Here is a 25,292-nt window from a genome sequence, read left to right on the forward strand (position 1 = left end):
AATTGTTTGTTTTTCTATTAGAAGAAATGCCTCATAGTATTAGAATTGGTAGGTTAATATTATATTAGATAAGTAGGTTTAGTCAAATACTGTCTACCCCGTGCTAGAAGAAGATAAAGTCCGCTTGTGCCTGTTAAGGTTCTTAAAAAAACAATTTTTTGGAACGAGACTTAACTGATTGACTTACTTACTATCAATGTACGTCCCAACCCAACGCTGGATCTCAAAGACTGGAACAGTAACATACATATAGTCACGTCTATATCCCTTATGGGGTAGACAGAGCCAATAGTCCCGCAAAGACTGAATGGCCACGTTCAGCTGCTCGGCTTAATGATGGAATTGAGATCCAAACAGCGGCAGCAGGTTGCTAGCCCATCGCCTAAAAAAGGATCGCAATTTTATAAGCCTATCCCTTACTCGCCTTTTACGACATCCGTGGGAAAGAGATGAAGTGGTCCTATTCTTTAGTATATTGGTGCCGGGAACCACACGGCACGTAACAAACAAATAAGTAACATACAAATTAAGCATTGTATGTTACTTTTTGCAGTCCAGAGGTGCACTAAGAAAGGAAATCCCGAAATTCTTAAGGGATCCGACATTAGTAGGTTTTTGTTCCTCTTTGTTCTTTTTGTTCGAGATCATTCTCTTGTAAAGATAAAAAAAAGATCATCTGCATTTATTTTTTTACTCCGATCATTAGTTATTTTTTTTTTGGTATAACGATCTCTCTAACCCTTTGTTACACAGCTCTACGGGATCAAAAATAAAAATCGGATTACCGGCCGGCTAAGCGGCCATTTTGTTATTTTTATATTTACTAGCTTCCGCACGCATCTTTTACTCACTATTGACATACATCAATACATACATATAAAAACTGTAACTGTATCTATACTAATATTATGCTAAAGCTGAAGAGTTTGTTTGTTTGTTTGAACGCGCTTATCTCAGGAACTACTTGTTCGAATTGAAAAATTATTTTTGCTTTGAATAGACCATTTATCGAGGCTTTAGGCTATATAACATCACGCTGTCACTATAAGGAGCAAAGTAATAATGGAATATGTGAAAAAAAACGGGGAAAATTATTACCCTTGAGGGCTTCAATGATGCCCAAAATAACTATTCCACGCGGACGAAGTCGCGGGCACTGCTTGTTCAGCTAGCTTCTGGTAGCAAGGAAAAAAACATAGTGTGTGCCAACTGCTCTTCTCATGCAGATTGTGGAATTCAATCAAGGGAAAAGCTAATAAACTTGGGATTCTTCTTTTAGACGCTTGTGTTAGGAACCTGTCACTACCTATTTGAATCTCAATTCTATCATTAAGCCAAACAGCTGAACGTGGCCTTTCAGTCTTTTCAAAATTTCTGTTTATAGCGTCATCATGATGATATGTATATTATGTGTCTATTGACCTTTCACTCTTTTTTTTTTATTTTTGTTGTCGCACCGACATAGTTCAGAATCACGAGGTGGCTACCGCGTGCCTGAGGGTCGATTGTCAAACGATTATCTAATGGCGGTCTGCGAGCATGTCAAGAGCATACTTACTCTAGCACCCCCCTTTTACACTTTACATCGACTTAATGCAACACAAAGGAATTTCGTCTATACATACATATGTACCTTAGCAGCTCATAAAAGCGTCCCCAGAAATGGGGTATTTTACCCGTGGTCACCACGCTGGTCAGGCGGATTGTTGAATGCTGAGTCAATTGATTCTGGACTATGTTGTCATACTACGCCTGTTTTCAGGGGTAAGCAGAGCCTACAATTTCCATTTGACACGAACTCTGCATAATATTTGTGTTTAATAAACATTTACATATATCATTAATAACAAAATGTTTTATTATTTACTTACAGAAACGTGTAAAATCTTATTTATATTTTGTTTCAAAAGCTTCTTCATTCGATTTGGCAAATCTGTTTCCAATACTTGTTACTTATAATTTAAAAAGTAACTAAGTATTTTAGTAACATACTTAACATATTTTGTTTATTCTACTTATAAAAAAAGATCTCTTTGATCTTGTCACGCGACATTTTCGATTTTTTTTTCAATGTCACTTGTTTGTTTATTTCTCGCAAACAGGCTTATACAAAATAAGTATGAGAACAAGCAAACTTTTCTAATAATATTCCATTGAAAGTTACAACATTTTTTGTATCGCTTTGTACAAAACTGAAGATTAAATCACTTTGTTTTCGTACTCGTATTAATAATAGCTTTTTTTAAACCTTTATTAAGGTTTAACAGATAATAATTAAAATGAACTGAAATTAAAACTAAAGCTAAAACAACTTATAAAAAAGAAAGAAAAAAATGAAACTTAAATAAACTTTTAAACTTCATCAGAGTTAATAACCAACTTTTGCTCGCCCTGCCCCGGTAGCATATAACGCGCGACGCCGTTTTTATCGCGAGAAAAAACTATCGCTGTCCATTTCCACGTCATAATAGAAAATGAAACAGCAATAGTTTCTCGAGCGGTTATAAACGGTGTGGAGCGTGCCATACTACGGAGACTGCCCTGACGAGATTGCATGAAAACGTAAATTAATGTCTATGAAGCGAAACAAGTATGCAGTGATTGTGATAAGAGAGATACAGTCTCTGCCTACCCCTAAGGTTATATTCATAATTGTAACACTAGACACAGATATGACTTTAGAAACGACTAACATTGAGTATCTTTTTAAAGAAAATAATACAAACAGGGAAGCTAGAGATATCGAGCAGAAAATAAATCCATAGCCTCTGCTTACCACATGGGAAGTAGGCTATTGTATATAGATTGAAGGTAACTTTGTGGTTTTTTTTTAACCTTTACAGAGTACACAGAATCCTCCTTTTACGACAGCTCAATTAGACTAGTGCGATAGTACAGTTTTTTTTTATTATTTTCCAAATAAATACGCACGTAATCTTTAACATAACTTTATAGTTTAGGAGCCCTGTAGATGACGTCGTAATCCTGTTATTGTCATATTTTATTACCGTACTGAACTGATAATTAAAATGTTGTTTTCAATAGAAATAACTACAGTGATAAAATCGTCTAAAGGTATGATTGTGGATTGTTTAACGTTTTGAAATATATAAACTTGGGATTCTTTTCAAAGGCGACGGGCTAGCAACCTGGCACTACATATTTGAATCAAAATTTTATCGCGGCATTATAGATTATTTGAAAAATACATGGTCACTCAACCTCTTTGAAATAAATAAATAGGTTAGAACTGGCCACCTTTAAAAAAAATATTATGAAAAAAAAGAGAATAACGCGAGATCGTTTGTTTTACTTACTTTTTCGCTTAGAATATTATAATAACCTAAAGATCATCCGTGTTCTGTAATTTACTGTATATTCATGCCATTGAGTCCTTAGAATATACGTTCTTATCATATCTTACGTGCAGTTTCACTTCATTAAATTCTCCAAGTCCCACCCAAGTAAAGATATGTATGTATCAATTTTTATATAACACAGATGTATGTAGACTATCAGTCTTTTCGAGTCTGTAAGCTATGTCTTCCCCGCAAGGGGTAAAGACGTAATAATATAAGTAAATGAGAAAATCTTAACTCGGGCAATTGCTTCAGTAACGTTAAAACTCATTAGAACGACACCTGTGCCTGCTGGCAGTTTCTTATTGTGGAATAAGATGATATATGTATACGCGACGATTTGCTGCATACATTATTAACAAACGTCTCAGCTTTGCATTTTGTTAGATTTGCAAAAAGGTAAACGTATGAGCTCCCGTTAATAATGAGACATACTTAGGTAATCACATAATTAAACTTATACTTTTTGGGTTATGCCTATTGTGTGTTTCCCTGCATTTTAAAATGTAAATCTAACGCTTTGTTAATAATGTATTAAACCAATCGTCGCGTATATTTCATAGTAGCTGTGCCCGCGACTTTGTCCACGTGGAATAGTTATTTTGGGCATTATTGAACCCCAAGCCGAGCTTGCACGAAGAGAGTTATAAATGTGGATGAAGCGAAGGAAGTATGCAGAGATCGTGGCAAGTGGAAACATGTTGTCTCTGCCCACCTCTCCGGGGAAGAGGCGTGATTTTATGTATATATGTATGTATGTATGAAAACTGACTGTATTTCAGTCCGTCAGTAAGTTTCCACTGCAGATTCCACGGCGCGCCCGCCTCATTTACGACGCCCGATGACAGATAGCGGTAATATCGGAAAATTAGCACTGCAATTAAGCGAGGGTGCTATTCTTGAATCGATACCTATTCCGACACTATTTTGTTCCAATCTATGTATAAAAACTACCTAATATAATAAAGATTACGATTTGTACTTATTTTAGTTCGTAACGAGATTTCAAAAACAACTGAAGTCATTTTGTTTTCTTACTAAGAATTACCACGGGGGGGGGAAGCATAAATAAGTTATAAATATGACAGAGTTATAAACATATTATTGTATAATATGAACGTGGCATATCAGTATTTTCAAGACTGTTGGCTCTGTCTACCCCGCGAAGGATATAGACGTGATTATATGTATGTATATATGTTAGCCTTAAAATAATCTTTATATTAATCTTTATAACAGGTGTTTTAGTCGTCAAGACGAATTATACCCGACGGAAAGTAAACCCCATATTCTGAAGCATGGAAGTTTAGGGTTGTAAGGTAACACGCCAATATGAGAAATAATTGTTCCTGATGCTGAAGTACCAAAAACCATACGGCTAACTTTCGCATTTGTAATACTCAAGAGTAAAGAACCGATCGTTCACAATCAGGGTTGCCGACTCTCTCGAAATTTCGGTAATCTCCCGAAAATCACATAAAAACCAAAAAAAAAATGTGGATCATTATTGATTTTTTTTCTTCTCTCTTGCAAGAAGTCTCTTAGCTTATATTAACTGATTCCTCCTGCGTTTTTACTCTTTTGTAGCTTTATTATTGGTGAAGACACAAACAGGAATTACAACCGGCATCTATATTGTCTAACCCGCAAAATCACGCTTGTTTCCGTTGCCGCGGGAATTCCGCGAAATCATACCGCTGTTTCGCTTTTTATTATAACGTGAAAAGGGACGGCAATAGTTTTTCGTGCGATAATAACGGCATCGCCCATGGCATGCTACGGAGGTATATGGAACCTACATTCCAAATTTCAAATCACTAGACCTTGCGGTTTGAGCTGTGAGTTGAAATTAGTCAGTTTGGATTTTATAGAATAAAATACAACAGATTTATTTTCAAAATTAGATACAAGGTATCACTTATTGACGTCACATCACTTAAATCGAATTATAACTACAACCGCTTCCAAAGCGCATGTGTAGGTACAAGAAGCGGCGGAACAAACTTCACTGCAGCATTTTCAGCGGACATCAATTTAAAAATATAGGTCTCTTAAATCTAGATCGTGGACGAGTGCACATTGTCTATATTAAAAAACATGAATTAATGTTAAACTAATGATTTCGATACGATTTACGATTGGTAACCCTGTTCCCAACACTAGTAGGCTGGCCCGGGTCATCAATCCTGGGCCGAACCTTACATACTTTAGCCAAGATGTATCGTCGCTTCTCGTGACATATGGAACGGCTTTCAATTGATTCTGAAGCTCTCACCAAATGGAATTTACAAATAGCTATTATTTGAAACCACTACTACACTATAATATTGACTTTTGAGAACAATTTATACTTAGATATTTTAACATGTATCAATTTTTTCGGTGTTAAAAAAGTTTTAGGTGCACGCAAAGGTTGTTGAGATCAGTCGAGGTAGTCGTTTTGTTTTAAACTTACCGACTTCATAGTGAAAAGGCGCATCCTGGGTTCTTCTATAAGAACATTATGATTAAAAAGGTGAAAAGTGATTAATTATCTATGATTGTCAATGTCATTGTCAAGTCAAAAGAGAATAAAACAGTTTGTGATGGCGTCATCATGCAACTGAAGCTCAATGTGTTTTATAACATAAATTCCTATATGAAACAAAAAAAAGAAGTCTTTATTGTAAAGAGCAACATTTATAATAATTCTTACACATTAAAAACTGTCCATCTCACATTATTCCCATTCCGTTACGAAGACTATTAGAACTGCTAATCCTTGTGGGGTGAGATATCTTGAGGGTGTGCGTGTGAAGAATTAATAGAAATCCATAAGTATCAACTATAAATTTATTCGTGTAATTATATCGAGTACACAAGATAATAAAAAATCAAGTCTTAACTTAATTACATCAGTTTTTATTACTAAATTATACTAAGTCATCAATGTAGAATGTTGCAGTGCGTTAGGGAATGTCGCGGTAATATGTTGAATTAGTCACATACTTCAGAGGTCTCTTCCTGTCAACCTTTTTTTAAATGACAATACATATATGTGTATACATACTTGCTTAAGAGAGTTATGAATGTGGATGAAGCGAAGGAAGTATGCAGAGATCGTGGCAAGTGGAAAGAGGTAGTCTCTGCCTACCCCTCCGGGAAAGAGGCGTGATTTTATGTATGTATACATACTATTTATCACTTTTAATTACTCAGCCTTTTGATCGCCTAATCGGTAAAGATTTTAGTTTTTTGTATCTTGTTCGTATTCCGCTGTGGGCAATGATACTTTTTTGATCTACGAATATTAATTTGAACGGTCCGGTTACCCACCGTACAAATGTCAGGATTTTGATAAAGTGTCCCAAAATTGTTATAGTACTCGTTTCCGAGCGTGGCATCTGTGTATTTATTTGCTTTTGGCTCGAAATATTTGTTGAAATATCGGATGACATTTCATCCATTCCATCGATTCTGGTGCCTTTCCAATGCTTTCAGGCAAATTACTTTTTTTTTTGAGAATTATAATTGGCCAGCAACACGTGTTTACAAATTCAGAATATTGTCAAACTACGCTACATTTTTTAATTTCACTCCATAACATCAGCCGGATTAACGTTATAATAATATACATAAATTCCAATATTTTAAAAAATATTTCGAACAATAACAAAATATTATTTTTTTTAAACGAAAAAAAAAACGTAAGGCTTAATAACGCGCTCTTTGAGCTTATAGCGATACTTTTGTCTCTGTCTCCCCCGCTATCCAAGACGTGGAAAGTTCAAGTTATTACAGCCGAGGCTTGATGATGACCTGACCCGAGTCACGATCATCTCATACAGTTCCTTGAACTAAGAGGCATTAAAACTAAGAATGCAACTGGCAATAAACTCGTATAATAATTATTTTCCAATACAATTACTTGCATAAGCAGGTTTCCTTACAACGTTTCTCACCGCAAGAGCAACTAACCAATGTTAGCATTCAAACGGAATTTATTTATCTAACTTTTCCTCAAATCCATTTCGCTTATCATTAGCCCATGAGGGCTGGAAAGGTCTCAGAGGGACGGATTGCGTCGATTCACCCCATTTTACGGAGCACCGGCTATATCCGGGTCCAAAGAGTTAGTTTAGTTCTCTTCGGGGACAATAGAGCTCGCGCTATAGCGAGTATGTATGCTATACTTATAATCTTGCGAGGGTAGACAGAACAACCAGTCTCGCACAGACTGATAGGCCACTTAGTGATAGAATTGGGATTCAAATAGGTTGCTAGCCCATCGCCTAAAAGAAAAATCCAAAGTTTATAAGCCTATTCCTTAGTCGCCTTTTACGATATCCATGAGAACGAGATTGAGTGGTCCTATTCATTGGTGCTGAGAACCACACGGCAGTATATTATAGCTATACCAGTTTAATCAATCGCTGGCACATTTCATGTCATAATAAGAAGCGAAACAAAAATGATTTTGTGTTTGTGATAAAACAAATTATCTTTTCATCAACTTTCAACGAATTGAACCAACGACTAAATGAAGAAAACGAAGTACATATTATGATAGTAACCGTTATTCTATCCTGATTATTGTAATAAGAATACCGGAAAGCTACGCAGCTTTTTCTTCTATATCGAAATCCAAACGGCTTGTCAACGTTGACCGTAACGTCTTTCTTTCTGTATTTTAATTATATTGTTTTCGCGTCGCTCAGCTCTTTGCGCGCTCTACGCAGTATAGCTACTCTAAGTTGACGTTTAAAACGGAAAACAAATGATAGAAATGGAACCCACCCGGCGACCACATTATAAGTGTATAAAAGAATTTCAAAAAGAAAATACTGTTTTTAGATTTTTAGTGCTCAACTAGCTATTGCCCGTTGTTTTTCTCCAGTGGGAATTTGTCATAAAATATTGCGCGATAGCCCTAAATACCCCCTAATGAAATAATAGCCGGAGAGCGTCATTTGTCAATGATCAAAAATATCCAATTCTATAAAAGTGCTAAGAACTGCACGGCACAGAAAGCTTTCAGCCCATCGCCTAAAAGAAGAATCCAAAGTTTATACGCCTATCCCTTAGCCGCCATTTACGACATACATGAGTAAGACATGGTGAATGCTTATTCTTTTTTTTTATTTGGGATACGATCACAAGGTATGATACGATCTAACGCCAAATATTCTCGTAACACCTAAAACCACTAAGCTTATCCCAGTAAATACTTTATGATCCCATTCCAGTCATCCAAAATCCGAAGGTTAAGAGGAGGTGAGATGATTACTAATGAGATCATACGGAGTGTAACAAAAGATGTAATCTATCTATATGACGGTCGCTGTGGCGCAGCGGTAGTAAGTACGCTTGTTTGTGACATCGGAGGTCCCGGGTTCGAATCCCGGCCAGGGCATGATGAGAAAATAACTTTTTCTGATTTGCCTGGGTCTTGGATGTTTATCTATATAAAGTATTTATTTTTTATTTTTTATTTTATTTTATTTTATTTATTATACACATATTTTTTATAATTTATTTTATTATAAAATATAGTATCGTTGAGTTAGTATCTCTTAACACAAGTCTCGAACTTACTTCGAGGCTAACTTAATCAGTATAATTTGTGCCGTATATTTTTATTTATTTATATTACTATAGAAGGTTTATACATACCTCTGAGCGACGGTGGTCGGGAGGTTAAGGTGCCCGAATAAATAAGAGTGATGCAAAGGTTCAATGCCAACCGCAGCCTTGTACATTTTTTTTTTTACCGACATAAAGATACTTGGCATACATACGTCCATACATATGGCATAAATATGGCAAAATGCAATGCAAGGCATATGACAAACACGTTTATATCCCTTGCCGGGGTAGGCAGAGCATGCTTTCTGTAAATCATCATTTGTTTGAACGGTATTCAAATAGAAAATCAAGTCCCAGTTTAATACGGAAGAACTTTTCATATTACAAGTAATTGTTATTATTGGCTCTGTCTACCCTGCAAGATAAGGACGTGATTAAATGTTTGAAGTAAGTATCGTTGTTTCACATCAGCCAAAAATAACATTTTCACTTTGTTTAAATTTAATCTATGTTTTCACTCAATAATTAACTACGTATTTTTTTACACAAAACACCGCTAACATCTAATAAACCCAATCGCAATAATTGGCTTTTGTTCACAAAAAAAAAGGGAAAAAAAACCCCAACAAAATGTCTTTCTTCATAGATTTTTGTTACAAAGTAAGATTCATTGTTCAAGAATTCCCAATTAATATTGCAAAGGGGAAGGAACAGGGAATAAATAATCCCGCCGACCCCCTATCTTCTTGTTTCGCTTACGAAAACCAAAACGTATACGAGATCAGACGAATTTGTGATTAGTCCGTAGATATGAATTGTAAGTATAATTTAGGTTGAGACGAATGTAGGTGTAATGTATAATGCCTTGTTCAAATCGGGATCTTTCTGAGAAAATGTCATTCAAAGAAACCCCTTAACGGATGAGCTCAGATAAATTTATTTATTTATTTACGCCAATAATACAACGGTAGAAGTACACCTCTAAAAGTATTTGACAAGGAATTCTTATATAAAAAAATAAAATCTTTGCCGTGTGGTTCCCGGCACCATTACAAAAAAGAATAGGACCACTCCATCTCTTTCCCACGGATGTCGTAAAAGGCGACATATCGTCATGAGAATCGGTCAAACCGTTTCGAAGGAGTACGGGAACGAACATTGTGACACGAGAATTTTATATGTAAGATTTGACGTACTTACATACATACATATAATGACGTCTACATCCCTTGCGGGGTAAACAGAGCCATCAGTCTTGAAAGACTGACAGGCCACGTTAAGCTGTTAGGATTAATGATAGATTCAAGTAGTGACAGGTAATCTGTCCGATATATATTTATTTGCTGTACAGTTAAAATTCGAATACCAATACTGCAGTTACGAGGCGGACACCTTAACAACTCACCCACCGGCTGTCTGTTTATTATAATGAACAATATTTGTTGTTTCACATCGATCACGCTGATAACCAACACGCTATCTGCGGGCATTCACAGCACACTCCGCGCCTAGTTTAATGCTGGACATTCACGTGTATTTGGTATAGGTCTTAAACCTGTTATAGTAAACGTTGAATGCTCATTTCTTCTTCTAAGGGATAGGCTTACAAACTTAGGATTCTTTTTTAGGCGATGGGCTAGCAACCTGTCACTATTTGAATGTCAATTGTGGCCATTCAGTCTTTTCAAGACTGTTGGCTCTGTCTACCCCGCAAGGGATATAGACGTGACCATATGTATGTATTACAATAATTTTTATTCTACAATCGGACGCACATTTCTCTAAATATCGGAATAACGTATGTTTCCAATTTTTTGCTAAATCTTCTCTATGTAGGTAGGTACTCGTAGTAATCATAGATAGAATTGAGATTCAAATAGTGACAGGTAGCTAGCCCATCGCCTAAAAAAGAATCCCAAGTTTCGCCTTTTACGACATCCATGGGAAAGAGATGAAGTGGTCCTATTCTTTTTTGTGTTGGTGCCGGGAACCACACGGCAAAATGATTGCAAAATCAAAATATTGTTAATGGATAACGTTCTAATTTTGAATGTGATAATTTTTTTAAGCCTAGACTCACATTAGGGTGCTCGTGAATGTCCAGCTTAACGAGCCATTCGCTAATTAAGTAGGTATCTTGGCGAATTTCTAATAGACGGAGCGTGGAAGAATTAGGATTTCATTATTTCTGTCTTTTAAAAATAGCTTCATAGACTTTTTTCGAGGTTTCCATTAAGCATTTTGTTCGTTTAATCTAAATACTCCTTGCCTTGGGAATTAATTCCGCTACTTTAATTACTTACTTAAAATGAAAAAGTAATTGAAAAAATAGTTTTAAAAGAGTTTTAATGTAATTGTGTATTTGTTATTTAACACAAGTTCATATTTAAGGAAGTCGTGGTTACTACCACATGACCTCACAAGAATGAAATGACTACAAAGAATCTAATAAAGAACCCACTTAAAGTTTCACTCCCATACATTAATGTCGGAACCAACAACAACAACAACCGTGATTCAATGTGAGATAGGTTCCCCTGCAAAGGTTGCGGAGGTCGGATGGGAGTCGCTTCGTGTAAAAACCTGACTCACCCAATCCAGGATCCATGATCAAGCGGGTACTCCGGGCTCCTCTCCAAAATGTCTATGTTATTGGGACTCACATACATACATACATACATACATAAAATCACGCCTCTTTCCCGGAGGGGTAGGCAGAGACTACCTCATTCCACTTGCCACGATCTCAGCATACTTCCTTCGCTTCATCCACATTCATAACTCTCTTCATGCAAGCTCGGCGGTTTCGGGTACTTTTGACCTGACTCTTTGCCCTTTATTGGGACTCACGCCAGGTGGAAATAGAAAAAGATTTGTATATAATCTTAAAATTTAGCAACTTATTTGAAAAATCTATCTTACGTATCTTGATCAAATTAAGAACGTCCTGGTAAAGGGACAGGTCGAGAGTACCCGAAACCGCCGAGCTTGCATGAAGAGAGTTATGAATGTGGATGAAGCGAAGCGAAGTGTGCAGAGACCGTGGCAAGTGGGAAGATGTAGTCTCTGCCTACCCCTCCGGGAAAGAGCCGTGATTTTAAGTACCTATGTATTTGAAAAATACCTTTTAAATGGAACATCGGAGAAAGCGGCTAAAAATAACCAAATTATTGATGGTCTCACTTTGTGTTTTTTTTTTTCATGGTATTTCTTGCTTTATTTAGGTCCGCTTAACAGGTGTTCTGCTAAGGCCGGCACGCAATCTTATTTTCGTAAAACGCGGTGCCGGCCCTACCAGGATGTCCAGTTATGAATTTTGACAAAGCATGACTTATTTCCTCATTTCTATGTCTTCGGGTTACCTCGGCGATAAATTGAGAAGAAAGATAAAAAAAAGGCTTTGTCTTATCTAAGTTTGTGAATAGAACTCCAAACCTCAATAAATAAAGATGCAATAAAAAAACCGAATCAATCGTGGCCATAATGTACGGATTAAATCTCTCAATTTGAACCCAGGTTAATTTCGTTCACGAGTCAGGTACCACCTGTCTAAAAAGGGTTTCATAACAATATCATGGCTATGAAAAAAAAAACATATTTTAAATACAACTAAGGGGGCACCGAAATGATATCTCAGCCCATGAAAAAATCTACCTCGGGCCGGAACTAGTCACAAGCAAGGCTTTATTGTACTATGGAAACATTATCTTTACCTTCCCAGTACTACCCTTCACGCAAGGCGTGCGATATCGTAACGTGGCTTAAGGTATGCTTCCATTACTAAAACTATGCGACTATGGTGAAACTCTTCCTGAAAATGAGCTCTACAACCACTAAATAGGTGTGCGAAAGTCGAAAACACGAAGCGACTCTTTTGGCCTCGCGACGATGTAAACATACATATACAATCACGCCTCTATCCCGGAAGGGTAGGCAGAGACTATATGAAAAGGAAAACTAAGTCCAGATTTATGATTTTCTCCCACCATAAGTGTTACGGTTATATAAAATATATTGGTAGTGTTAACCTACTTAACTTATTTATATCGAAAGTTACTGGTTTTAAGGTAAGATTCGAACATTGTCTCGTAGAAAAGGATACCTAAAAATTTTTCAAGTTCTACTCAAATACATTCCCAAATATCTATGAAACATAAATGCGTGCATTTAACCGCAATGGATCCGCGCCTTATTCTTCAGACCGCCCTGTGTACAGTAACTGATTTGTATCGCATTACCCTCGTTTTCCGCTGTAGGTAATCGTGACTAAGCTAATGAGAAACGCTTACAAAGCCAACAGTTACTTAACTTTAATATTTTTAAAACTTTAGTATTAAATAAAAATATGCATTTACCTGATATTTCAGTTAAAATTTAAAAAGAATACCCTCAAAAACTCGAACGAAGTAAACGTTTTTTATTTTTGCTTTTGAAACGAAATATCTTCAGAAACTATCTTTCTGTTTGCAAAATTAATTAAATTAGTTGATGAAATATTTCTTATTTTCTTGTTTTTTTTTTAAACTTCTATGCATCGGTCAAAATTTGCATTTATAATATTTTCCAAGATTCTCTCGGCTTCTGTTCCTAGCTTTAATATCTTATTTTAATCTCCAGATTAATTAAAACTTCAAAGAACATTCTTATATTTTTAAATTTTAAATTCTAAAGAGAACAGAATATAGAATCTTTTAGAGTTTTATATAAAAATAAGAACTCATTTACTAATTATGCAATCTTTCGGCCAAGGACAGATGATGTTTATTTTATTTTATTTATTTAATTAATAGCATTGATTGGGATTATGATGGGGTTATTATCTACGTGGATTATATACACGAATTAAAATCAATTCAAATCTTTATTGCATTTCTTATCGTACATCAGTTAAATAACATGTCGCATTGCAGCCGAGAACCTCCCTAGTTTGCTGATGAATTATGAAAACTTGATCAAGACTTTATTGAAGTTTATAAGGAAAACATTATCTATCTAAATCTGTGACTAATTAAAAAAATATGCTGATAAAAAATAAAATGGAAATTAAAAAAAAAATCTTCAGACTCAAGCCTTACGCATGCTCTTGTATGGAACGCATGATAAGATCAATGGCACCACAGAACAACGAAGCCCGCTGCCGTCCTCGTCCATTCCCCGCTCTGTGCCTGTCACCAACCGCAGCCATCAGAGGCGTCAAGATAGCGTACACCTTCGCCTTTTATGGTTATTGTGGGTTCGCCCCATCCAATCGGATTCTAAAATTGACCCGCCTGTTGACCTCTTTACAATGCTACAGATTAGCCGCATTCGATGTTTGAACGATAGTTTTAGTCGAATTAATATATTAGCCTTGGGACAGGATTTGTATATGGCATTTTATGATTAAAAAATAATAGAAAAATGTGATAAAAATATATTCCAAAATATTGGGTTTATACACTTTGGACTTATTTTGGACGATGGGTTAACAATACTATCAGAATCTTATTTCAATCATTGAAACTAAACGTGATTGTAAAAATCGTCTACCCCTGTATAAAGGAAAAAATCGTGCTCTGTGATGCGAAGTTTTGTTAGAATTTACAAAGAAACGATATAAGTATTTTTTGAATTTCGAAATCAATTTAAATTATTTCATTTATTTGTTAAAATAATGGGAAAATTACAAAGATACATTTTTATTTCAATGTAGTTTTATAATAATAAATAGTTGAAAAAAGAAATTGAGACCTATTTAAATTTTCATATTCCCTATTAAATTTCACCGGCAAATGTAAAAAGTAAATTTGGCAGGGCTATGACGACTGAAAGAGGTGCCAACTTAATTTCGCCGATGTATAATTAACCCACTAGGTATACATATGTATGCAGTTAGATATAATATCATCTATGTATAGTTGATTCGATTCGGTACGTTTCCATTTTATAATGTTAGTAGGTAGGTACTTTGTTTGAACCAATGTTAACAAATAATGTTTCGATTATTAGTAGATTTTATTTTCAAAACTTTTTATAATGTAAATTCATAAATTTCAAAATGTCGTTTATTTCTTGTTTATTTAAGAATTTTGTGATATATTCTCTTATTGCGGTCTGAGGTCTATAGAAATATCATCATATATACTCGTATTATATATATATGTTATTCAATCAGTTACACAAGGATTTCTTTATATTAATAATCGTAAAAGTCCGAATGCGTATATATTTAGAACTCAGTTGATATTCAAATCATGATTTTGAAGCATTTGTCGACAATTATAACGGTTATATGCCCTTAATTGTACCTTACGAGCGTTTTACGACGCAAGAAATATTAATAGCTAGACCATAAATTAACGGACTAAGGCCCTTTTCTCACTACCACGAGAAAATGACATTGTCTTAGAAGATATATACATATGTCTTATATATCATATAAAATAAAATTCCCGTTTTTCGAATTGAGTGGAGAATTTTGAGAAATGTAGCCTATGTTTGGCTTCGAAATTTTCACATTAAATAAATAAAATGCAGCGATTAAGTCGTCAAGTCATACCATACAGACAGAAAAACGGTCATTCGCATGTTATAAAATACATATGTAAACCTTCAACTCTTGCCTCAATAGGAAAAAAAATGCGTTGGTACATAGACATGTACATGAAATCACGCCTCTATTCTGGAGGGATAGGCAGAGACTACATCTCTCTACTTATCACTAGTTTATTCGATAAATACCTTGTGTTTCGTCAGTCGTTGAACATTGAGTGTTACTAACATTTATAATCTACATACGTTCATTTAGACACATCTATATCTTTTGCGGGGTTACAGAGCAAATAGTTTGGAAAAGAGTGACAATCCACGTTCAGCATTATGGCTTCATGATGGTAATGAGATTCAAATAGTAACAAGTTGCTAGTCCATCGCTCGCAAAAGGAATCTCAAGTTTGTAAGTCAATACCTTAGTCGCGTTACGTCATTCATGGAAAAGTGGTTCTATTCTAAAGCGCAGGAAACCATACGACAACAATTTAGTGTCTGTGTGGGAAAGGCCTTACGTAACACGAATTAGGCCAGTTGACAAATTGGAGCGCCGTTATTTGTCTGAGAAGTCCCCTAGTTCAAATTTAGCAGGAATTGTGACGTTAAATTATAAGATTTATTCACGTGATCTAGGTACCTAGAGTTAGAAAGAAGTCTAGAAAAATAAGGGGCAGTCCCTACTTCTAATTAGGTATAGTGCAGATGGTCTACACACACGCATAAATCACACATTTTACTTTTCCGAATTCAAAAACAAAAGTTCTTTTTTTTTAATTTTGTAGATATTCTCGTATTCTTGTTGGATTGCACCAAATAACTATAACGATAAGGTTTCATTAACCACTTTAAAAAAAGGAGGTTGTCTATTTCACCTGTATGTATGTCTTTATGCTATTACCACGCGTTTCGCTGAACCGTTTTTAATGCAATTTTCAGAAAAGTGTTCTTTACACTTAGGAGAAGGGATTACAAATTTAACCGACTTCAAAAAGGGAGGATATCAATTAAAGGAGGTTCTTCTAACAAAAGTTTTAATTTTTTATAACACAATATTAACTCTATGATTCAGTTAAATAAAAATTTGCCTTTTACGACTCCACAGAAAAAGAAGTAACACGTTGAACTGTTTCAACAGAAAATTGGACAAAGTGCTGTGGATTTTGTGATGGAAAATAATACAAAACAAAACACTTTCGATCCCCGGTGGATAAGCCTGAATATTCTGTGGACATTTATCGATACAATCAAACGAGCATTGAATACTTTTTCTATAGTTTTGTATGAGCTTTTTAATCGATACAAAGGTTGGAACATACTTTTGCCATTCCATTAATATAAAAAAAATAATAGAACCACTCCATCTCATTCCCATTGATGTCGTAAAAGGCGACTGAGGGATAGGCTTATAAGCTTGGAATTCTTCTTTTAGGCAATAGGCTAACAACCTGTCACTGTTTGAATCTAAATTCTATCATTAAGCTGAACAGCTGAACGTGACCTATCAGTCCTTTCGACTTTTGGCTCTGTCTACCACGCAAGGACAACAACGTGATTATATGTATGTATGTATTCACCTCTAATAAACGATTAAATTAACTGAACTTTTAGACGATGGCATGCAAGCTCGTCACCTAAGTAAATAGAATATGTATACCACCTTTTTAAGAAAGAGACAGAGATAACGTTCTTCTCCTTCCCTCATTCCTTCTTTGACGGTCTCTGTGGCGCAGCGGTAGTACGCTTGTCAATGACACCGGAGGTCCCGGGTTCGAATCCCGGCCAGGGCATGATGAGAAAAGAACTTTTTCTGATTGGCCTGGGTCTTGAATATTTATCTATATAAGTATTTATTATAAAAGAGTATCGTTGAGTTAGTATCTCGTAACACAAGTCTCGAACTTAGGTACTTCGAGGCTAACTCAATCTGTGTAATTTGTCCCGTATATACATATTTATTTATTTATTCTAAAATACTAAGAGGTTTACGTTTAAATAGTTAAAATTAATCGAAAATTTACTTGTTTTAGAATTATCGCCGTACGAGGAAACGCGGCAGGCCGTGATCCGGGAGCTGGTCAGCACGGAAGCAGCCTACATCAAGCATCTATTGGCCATCGTTGAGGTATGTACCTGTGGCGAATCATCTCTCCCATACCCATACAGGCTGACTGGTATAATGCGTCTCATATTTGAGAAAATAATATATCATAAACACGATTGTCTATATAAAATAAAAAACCTCAAAAGAAACATTTGTTTAAAAGAAAAAGTGCCGTGTGGTTCCCAGTACCAATAAAACAAAAAGAATAGGACCACTCCGTCTCATTCCCGTGGATGTCGTACAAAGTGACTAATGGATAGGCTTTTAAACTTGGATTCTTCTTTTAGGCGATAGGCTAGCAATCTTTCACTATTTGAATCTCAATTCTATCATTAAGCCAAGCAGCTGAACGTGGCCTATCAGTCTTTTCAAGACTGTTCGCTCTGTCTACCCCGCAAGGAATATAGACGTGATTATATGTAGTATGTGTGTATGTACATATATAGAAGCAACTCCCGTCTGACTTTCGTAACATTTACAGGGGCAACTTAACCCATATTGCTCGCTTATTGCCAGAAAGTGCACCGTGCAGTTTTCAGCTATTTCTTAATGATGTGTTTCATAACCGTAATAGCATCGGTACGCAATCAACCTAATTACTTTCGCTTTTGATTTTCATTTGCTCCGTAAAATGATTGAGGTCAGAATTGTGGCCTCTGTGGCGCAGTGTCTGTGACACCGGAGGTCCCGGGTTCGAATGCCGGTCAGGGCATGATGAGAAATGAACTTTTTCTGATTGGCCTGGGTCTTGGATGTTTATCTATATAAGTGTTTATTATAAAATATAGTATCGTTGAGTTAGTATCTCGTAACACAAGTCTCGAGCTTATATAACAGTTGAAGAAATTGTGTTTTTCTATAACATCAACATTGTGTGTAAGTATTTCAATTTATCATTTTTTACCCATGATAATTGATTTGATTTTGGCGAGGTTAAGATATAAAAGAAGAGAATTGCCATCAGCACAGAAGATTAGTTACCCTAATAGTGAAGTAACAAACTTGAGTCCTACATTGACTATCGAGACTGAATTCTATTTACTGTCATAACAAAAAATGAGACAATAATAAATTCAAATTTATAATATATGTAGACATTTATAACGAAGAAACTACTACAAACTTTAATTAATTTTTTATTAGGTAACTGAATCAGTACATACCTACATATTGTCACATCTATATATCCCTCGCGGGATAGACGGAGCCAGCAGTCTTCAAAGACTGACAGGCCACGTTCAACTGTTAGACCTATGGATAGAACTGAGATTCTATTGGGTTTCTAGACCAACCCCCAAAAAAAAAGAATCCCAAGTTTGTAAGCCTATCCCTTAGTCGCCTTTTACTACATCCATGGGAAAGAGATGGAGTGGTCCCATTCTTTTTTGTACTGGTGCCGGGAACCACACGTTTATTTGAATTAACATTACTTTTTATCAAAGGCTTAGAAACGTCTCTCATTCCTTTCGACCTCAAAATACATTTTGATCAAATCTCCTTAGTAATTGAAATAGCAGTTACCATTACATATTTCTTTAGGCTCATTTTAGCTTAGTCTTGAAATATTCTAACCACCTTTCGTTTCTAAGAAAATTGTATTTTTAAGCAGTAATATTCCATTTCTTTTATACTCGGAGCAATAGATACATTTTCACAAGCATCATGCAGGGATAATTTACCAGCTTTTATACGATTTGCCCGAATCAATAAATTAACTTACAATTTTTTTTATATAAATACGTGTACCTACAGGAGAAATTGAGCAACTCCAAATATTAGGTCAATTATTGTGTCTAGCTCGACATTATTAAACATCCAAGACTCAAGAATCAATAAGAAAAACTACTTAATTTTTTAAAAATCATATCATGACACGCGCGACGCTGTTTATATCGCGCGAATAATTATAACTGTTTCGTTTTTTTTTATCGGGACAGCGGATGCCTCTTTTTTCGACTCGATAAAAAGAGGCATCGGGCATGCCATGTTATAGGGGCAGACTTTAGTTCATAGACTGAACACTACAGCTGTGCTGAATAAACCTTCAACATAAACCAAAGTACCCGAAACCGCTGAGCTTGTATGAAGAGAGTTATGAAGTTATGAATGTGGATGAAGCGAAGGAAATATGCAGAGATCGTGGCAAGTGGAAAGATGTAGTCTCTGCCTACCCCTCCGGGAAAGAGGCGTGATTTTATGTATGTATGTATGTATGTATAAACCAAAGTGTCGATGTGTCTCTAAAATGACGTCCTGGCAAAGGGTCAGGTCATGAGTACCCGAAACCGCCGAGATTGCATGAAGAGAGTTATGAATGTGGATGAAGCGAAGGAAATATGCAGAGATCGTGGCAAGTGGAAAGATGTAGTCTCTGCCTACCCCTCCGGGAAAGAGGCGTGATTTTATGTATGTACGTATGTATGTATGTATCTCTAAAATCTCGACACTAAAACCAAACTATTTTTCCCAACACTATTACCCTCATCGATGTAATCTATCTTAATGGGGCATAAATTAATTAATCCTCACTTATGCCATTGTAACATCAAGTAATCTAATTACCGCTGGGCTAGCTTCATTTCAGGTAAGTAATTTAGCGAACCTCTCGCTACGGTGTAGCAGGGTTAAGTAATTACCGGAATGCAGAAATTAATACCTTTGTCGAATAGCAGGGATGCGCTTTGGGTCAGTATAGCGCGTGGTTACTGGTTCGATGTCATTTTGAACAAACTCAATGATAAATAACAATTAAATTGTGTTAAATTTTGTCTGTATATTGATAGGAGCAATTGTAATATGTCATTATACCTTTTCCCAACACGATATGACTATAGTGTATACTAACTACTTATTGAATCACTTCCAATTTATTTTTATATCACACACATACATATAATCATGTATGTGTGTGATATACGATCAACGGCCTCTGTGGCTCAGCGGTAGTACGCTTGTCTGTGACACCGGAGGTCCCGGGTTCGAATCCCGGCCAGGGCATGATGAGAAAAGAACTTTTTCTGATTGTCCTGGGTCTTGGATGTTTATCTATATAAGTATTTATTATAAAATATAGTATCGTTGAGTAAGTATCTCGTAACACAAGTTTAAAACTTACTGCGAGGCTAACTCAATCAGTGTAACTTGTCCCGTATATATTTATTTATTTATTTATTATCATGTATATATCCCTTGCGGGACAGTCAGACCAGCCTTGAAACGACTGATAGGCCACGTTCAGCTGATAGAATTGAGATTCAAATAGTGACAAGTCGCTAGCCCATCGTCTAAAAGTAGAGTCACAAGTTTATAAGCCTATCCCTTAGTCGCCTTTTACGACATCCATGGTAAAAATTTGGATGGGTCATTTTCTTTTTTCTGTTGGTGCCTAAAACCACACGGCACTGTCAGGAACCACACGGCGCCCTATATATTCAATGTGCTAAATAAGATTTCTATGATGCATACATAATTTTCTTCTGTTTTATTTTTACTTATTTGTTTACTTATAATTTAATAGCGCTTACTATTCATAATTCAGTTCACACGTGTAGGTACCAGCGTAAGCAGTGAATGTTTAATGCAGTTTAGTGTGAAATTTGACTTTGACAAGCGCTGTGACATTGAGTTTGCATTTCAACCTGTCACGGTGACGTCCGTTATTATAGCCCCTAACAACATTCAAAGTTATCGATAAATAAATGTACACGAGACAGATTACACAGATTGAGTTAGCCTCGAAGTAAGTCCGAGACTTGTGTTATGTGATGCCAACTCAACAATAGTATATTTTATAATAAATACTTATATAACTTCAAAGAGCCAGCCTAATTAATCAAAGACAGTTCAATTCTCATCATGCCCTAACCGGGATACGAACCCGAGACCACCGGTGTCATAGATAAGCGCACTAACACTCCGCCACAAAGTCCGTCAAATTGCGATGCAAATTTGAACAAAATATTACAATTTATTTTTATCATAGTTACACCACACCATATTACTTATTAGCTGTGCCTGCAACTTCGTACGAGTGTAAAGTTATTTTGGGTATCATTGAAGGATGAATAATTTTCCCCTTTTTTTCACATTTCCCATTATTTCTTCGCTCCTAATAGTTGCAGCGTGATGTTATATAGCCTAAAGCCTGCCTCGATAAATGGTCTATTCAAGACAAAAATTTGAACCAGTAGTTCCTGTCCCCTAAAAGGGGAGTTATTTTGGTATACCAGTTTTTAAATTAGACCAAGCCTAACACATCTAAAAAAAACGGCATTCAAATTGGACCAATAGTTTTCGCGATGCGAGCACAAACATACATATAGAAAGATAGTCGTGAATTGCAAAACTCACGTACCTTATGTGACTATTCATAGAAGAAATTCCATGTAAGAATTCAACTAACCCAGAAATATATAGCAACATGTCATCATAAAGGGCTAACAGATTGTTATGAAATCACGCGTGAAAACTATCAGATTTTGAAGGGATGTATTTGACGGGGCGATGTTGGATTATGGTGCTCCCAAGGCGTCCCTTAAGATGATATGTCGTTCTTTTTTTTTACATAAATGCTAACAGGTTTTGTAATCGTGCGTTTTTAATTGTGCAATGTAGTTCCCGGCACCAGTAAAAATGAATAGGACCATTTCATCTCTTCTCCATGGACGTCGTAAAAGGCGACAGAGGGATAAGGTTATAAACTTGGGATTATTCTTTTAGCCGACGGGCTATTTACCTGCCACTATGTAAATGTCAATTCTATAATTAAGCCTGAGCTGAAGCCTTTTAGTCTTTTCAAGACTGTTGGCTCTATCTTACCCGCAAGGGAACTATATATAGTTTTGTAATCTAGATAAAATTTTTACCAAATTAAATCTATCATTATCATTATCATAATTTTATTTCTTCGTTTGTAGTGAATAAACCTGGTCCCTCCCACGAGATCTAGATCAAATATAATGAAAGAAAAACCGGCCAAGTGCCGTCGGATGCCTCAAGATTGATTAGTACCATTATATGTACATTGAAATTATACCATATCTCACTAACTATTAAATACAATTTCATTTAAACACTAAATGAAAAAATACCATTAACACATCAATTATTATTTTATTACTGCATTTAAAGTTACAATTTACACATTACGTACAGTTACAAATTATATAGGGACCTTTTTTCAATATTACTTAAATCGTTATATTTTACATGATATACATAATCAAAAGAAACTATTTTTACAATCTTTATATGATTCGCAAAGATGGAGTGCTACCCTAAGTATTTTTGGTGTTCATATTTTCTTTTGAGTTATACGCACATATCCTCTTAATGAAATATAGGCTGTTCTCCTGGTTGGTGGGGTAGGCAGTAAGCTGCCCCCGACTTTCACGATTGATTAGATGAAACAAATTGTTGTTTCTACTGATATACTTTTGATATCGTGTAATCTTCAATTCTTTGTGGATACTATAATACTGTATATAATAATTGCAATAAGTCTAAGGCCCAATCAAAAAAAAAAATTCGTCTGTATTATACAGACGATTTTTTTTCCGTCTCAATCACGGATGTCGTAAAAGGCGACAAAGGGATAGACTCATAAACTTGGGATTCTCCTTTTAGGCGATGGGTTAGCAAACTGTCTCTATTTGAATCTCAATTCTATCATTAAGCCAAACAGCTGAACGTGGCCTATCAGTTTTTTCAAGACTGTTGATTCTGTCTACCCCGCAAGGGATAAAGACGTGATTATATGTATATTCGTCTGTATAATAACATTGAGTCTTAAATTATCAATATATCGATAATAGCCAGCCGGTGTGGCCCCAGCAAAATTTATGTAAACACACAGACAGACAGACATACAAAAATATGTTGCTTTTTCATTTTGTAGCCGGCATGGATGCCGAATGACGCCCAATAATATTTGCCTTATCTCGGTAACCGCAAACCAACTCGATTATATCACGTGTATTTTTTGTCAACATTATAATATTTTGGTTCGGAACGATGCATGTTTATTTGTTCATGTGAAGTTTTTTAATAGTCTATATTTTTTTAGGCTTATTCTTTGAAATACTGGTTACATACATCATGTCTTTATGTATGCAGAGTAGATAGAGCTAATAGTCTCGAACAGACTGAAAGTTCACAATAAGCAGAACGGCAAATTAATTGAGATTCAGATGGTGAATCGTTTTAGTCTTCTTAGGGTTGAAAAAAGCGGGAAATTTTCCGGTTTTTATCAAATTCCCTCGTATTTATACAAGTTTTTAACGAAAGTTTCAAGAAAGATAAGAATGAAATATTTCATGTTTTTATTAATAAAACGGAAAAATATGAAAGAAACGGAAAAATACGATAGGAAAAGTATTGATTACCTTACAATATGCATCATTGTTTTAAAAATTGGTAATTTTACATAGAATATATATATAGTTTTCCAATCGTTTTTTTTATATTTTTCGAAACAAACGACGAAAATCTCAATAAAACCGTTTTTTCCCCAAGGTTTTATTCTGATATATTTCAATGTAACAAACCAATAAAACGGTAAAAAAATAAATAATAGTTTAAAAAAAACTAAAAAACTACGCTTTTATTGCTAATCAAACTAAAAAATAGAAAATAAAAATTAATGACAAAGGAATTCAGTAGTAGCAAGTCGAACAATCAGTTATAGTCAGTTGTAGTAGTAATTACCTCGGATTAAAATTATAACAAAATTAAATTTATAAACAAAACAATTTAAATCAGAGTAAAAAGCGTGGGGTGCATTTTACTTCATTTTCATAACTCTCTTGTCATAAATATATGCTAATAGAATGATTTTAATATTTACTACATCAGGCACCCCACGCTTTTTACTCTGATTTAAATTGTTTTGTTTATAAATTTAATTTTGTTATAATTTTAATCCGAGGTAATTACTACTACAACTGACTATAACTGATTGTTCGACTTGCTACTACTGAATTCCTTTGTCATTAATTTTTATTTTCTATTTTTTAGTTTGATTAGCAATAAAAGCGTAGTTTTTTAGTTTTTTTTTAAACTATTATTTATTTTCTATTTTTTAGTTCGATTTGCAATAAAACGGGTAGTTTTTTAGTTTTTTTATACAATTATTTTTTGGAAGTTAACACTTCTGGTATAACTATCTTACTAGAAAAGACTTTCGCAGCCATGCGTCCATCGCCGGAGGTTTTCACAACTAACTTTCTTAAAGTTATATGTGGCCTGATTGGATTAAATCTCATAATATTCTCATCATCATGATTCTTTTTAAGGCGATGGGCTTGCAACCTGTCACTATTTGAATCTCAATTCTATCTTAAAGCCAAATAGCTGAATGTGGCCTATCAGTCTTTACAAGACTGTTGGCTCTGTCTACCCCGCAAGGGATATAGACGTGATTATATGTATGTATGATGATTGTTAAACCCAGTTGAAAAGAATTTTATAGTGATAAATCACTGTTAATAATATTTTTGACTATCCAGCAAACGTAATAATTTTCGATTGTGGCCTTGCCAGGAATCAAACCACAAGATTAAGAGGCAGATTGATACAGGAACAAAAATATTTCAAACATACCTCCACTGCCTTTACAACCAGGAACGCAACAAAGTTTATCTGAAGACATCGTGGCACTTTTGTTGTAAAATCTGTCTTTCACAAAAACAAACACAAACTTGGGACTCCTATCTCAAATAATAAGGTACTTTTTACAGGAG

General features: G+C 35.3%; 1 protein-coding gene across 3 annotated transcripts in view; it reads left to right on the plus strand.

The window, feature by feature from the left end:
- LOC106130581 (uncharacterized) overlaps nt 1–25,292 on the plus strand; it is an 85,283-nt gene that overhangs the window by 41,524 nt on the left and 18,467 nt on the right. For all 3 annotated transcript variants that reach the window (XM_060953464.1, XM_013329461.2, XM_060953465.1), the window contains exon 6: nt 17,480–17,574. In XM_060953464.1, the coding sequence (XP_060809447.1) occupies nt 17,480–17,574 (95 nt within the window). The remainder of the gene's footprint in view (nt 1–17,479; nt 17,575–25,292) is intronic.

The sequence above is a fragment of the Amyelois transitella genome, chromosome Z, assembly GCF_032362555.1.
Source record: "Amyelois transitella isolate CPQ chromosome Z, ilAmyTran1.1, whole genome shotgun sequence".
NCBI classification, from domain to species: domain Eukaryota; kingdom Metazoa; phylum Arthropoda; class Insecta; order Lepidoptera; family Pyralidae; genus Amyelois; species Amyelois transitella.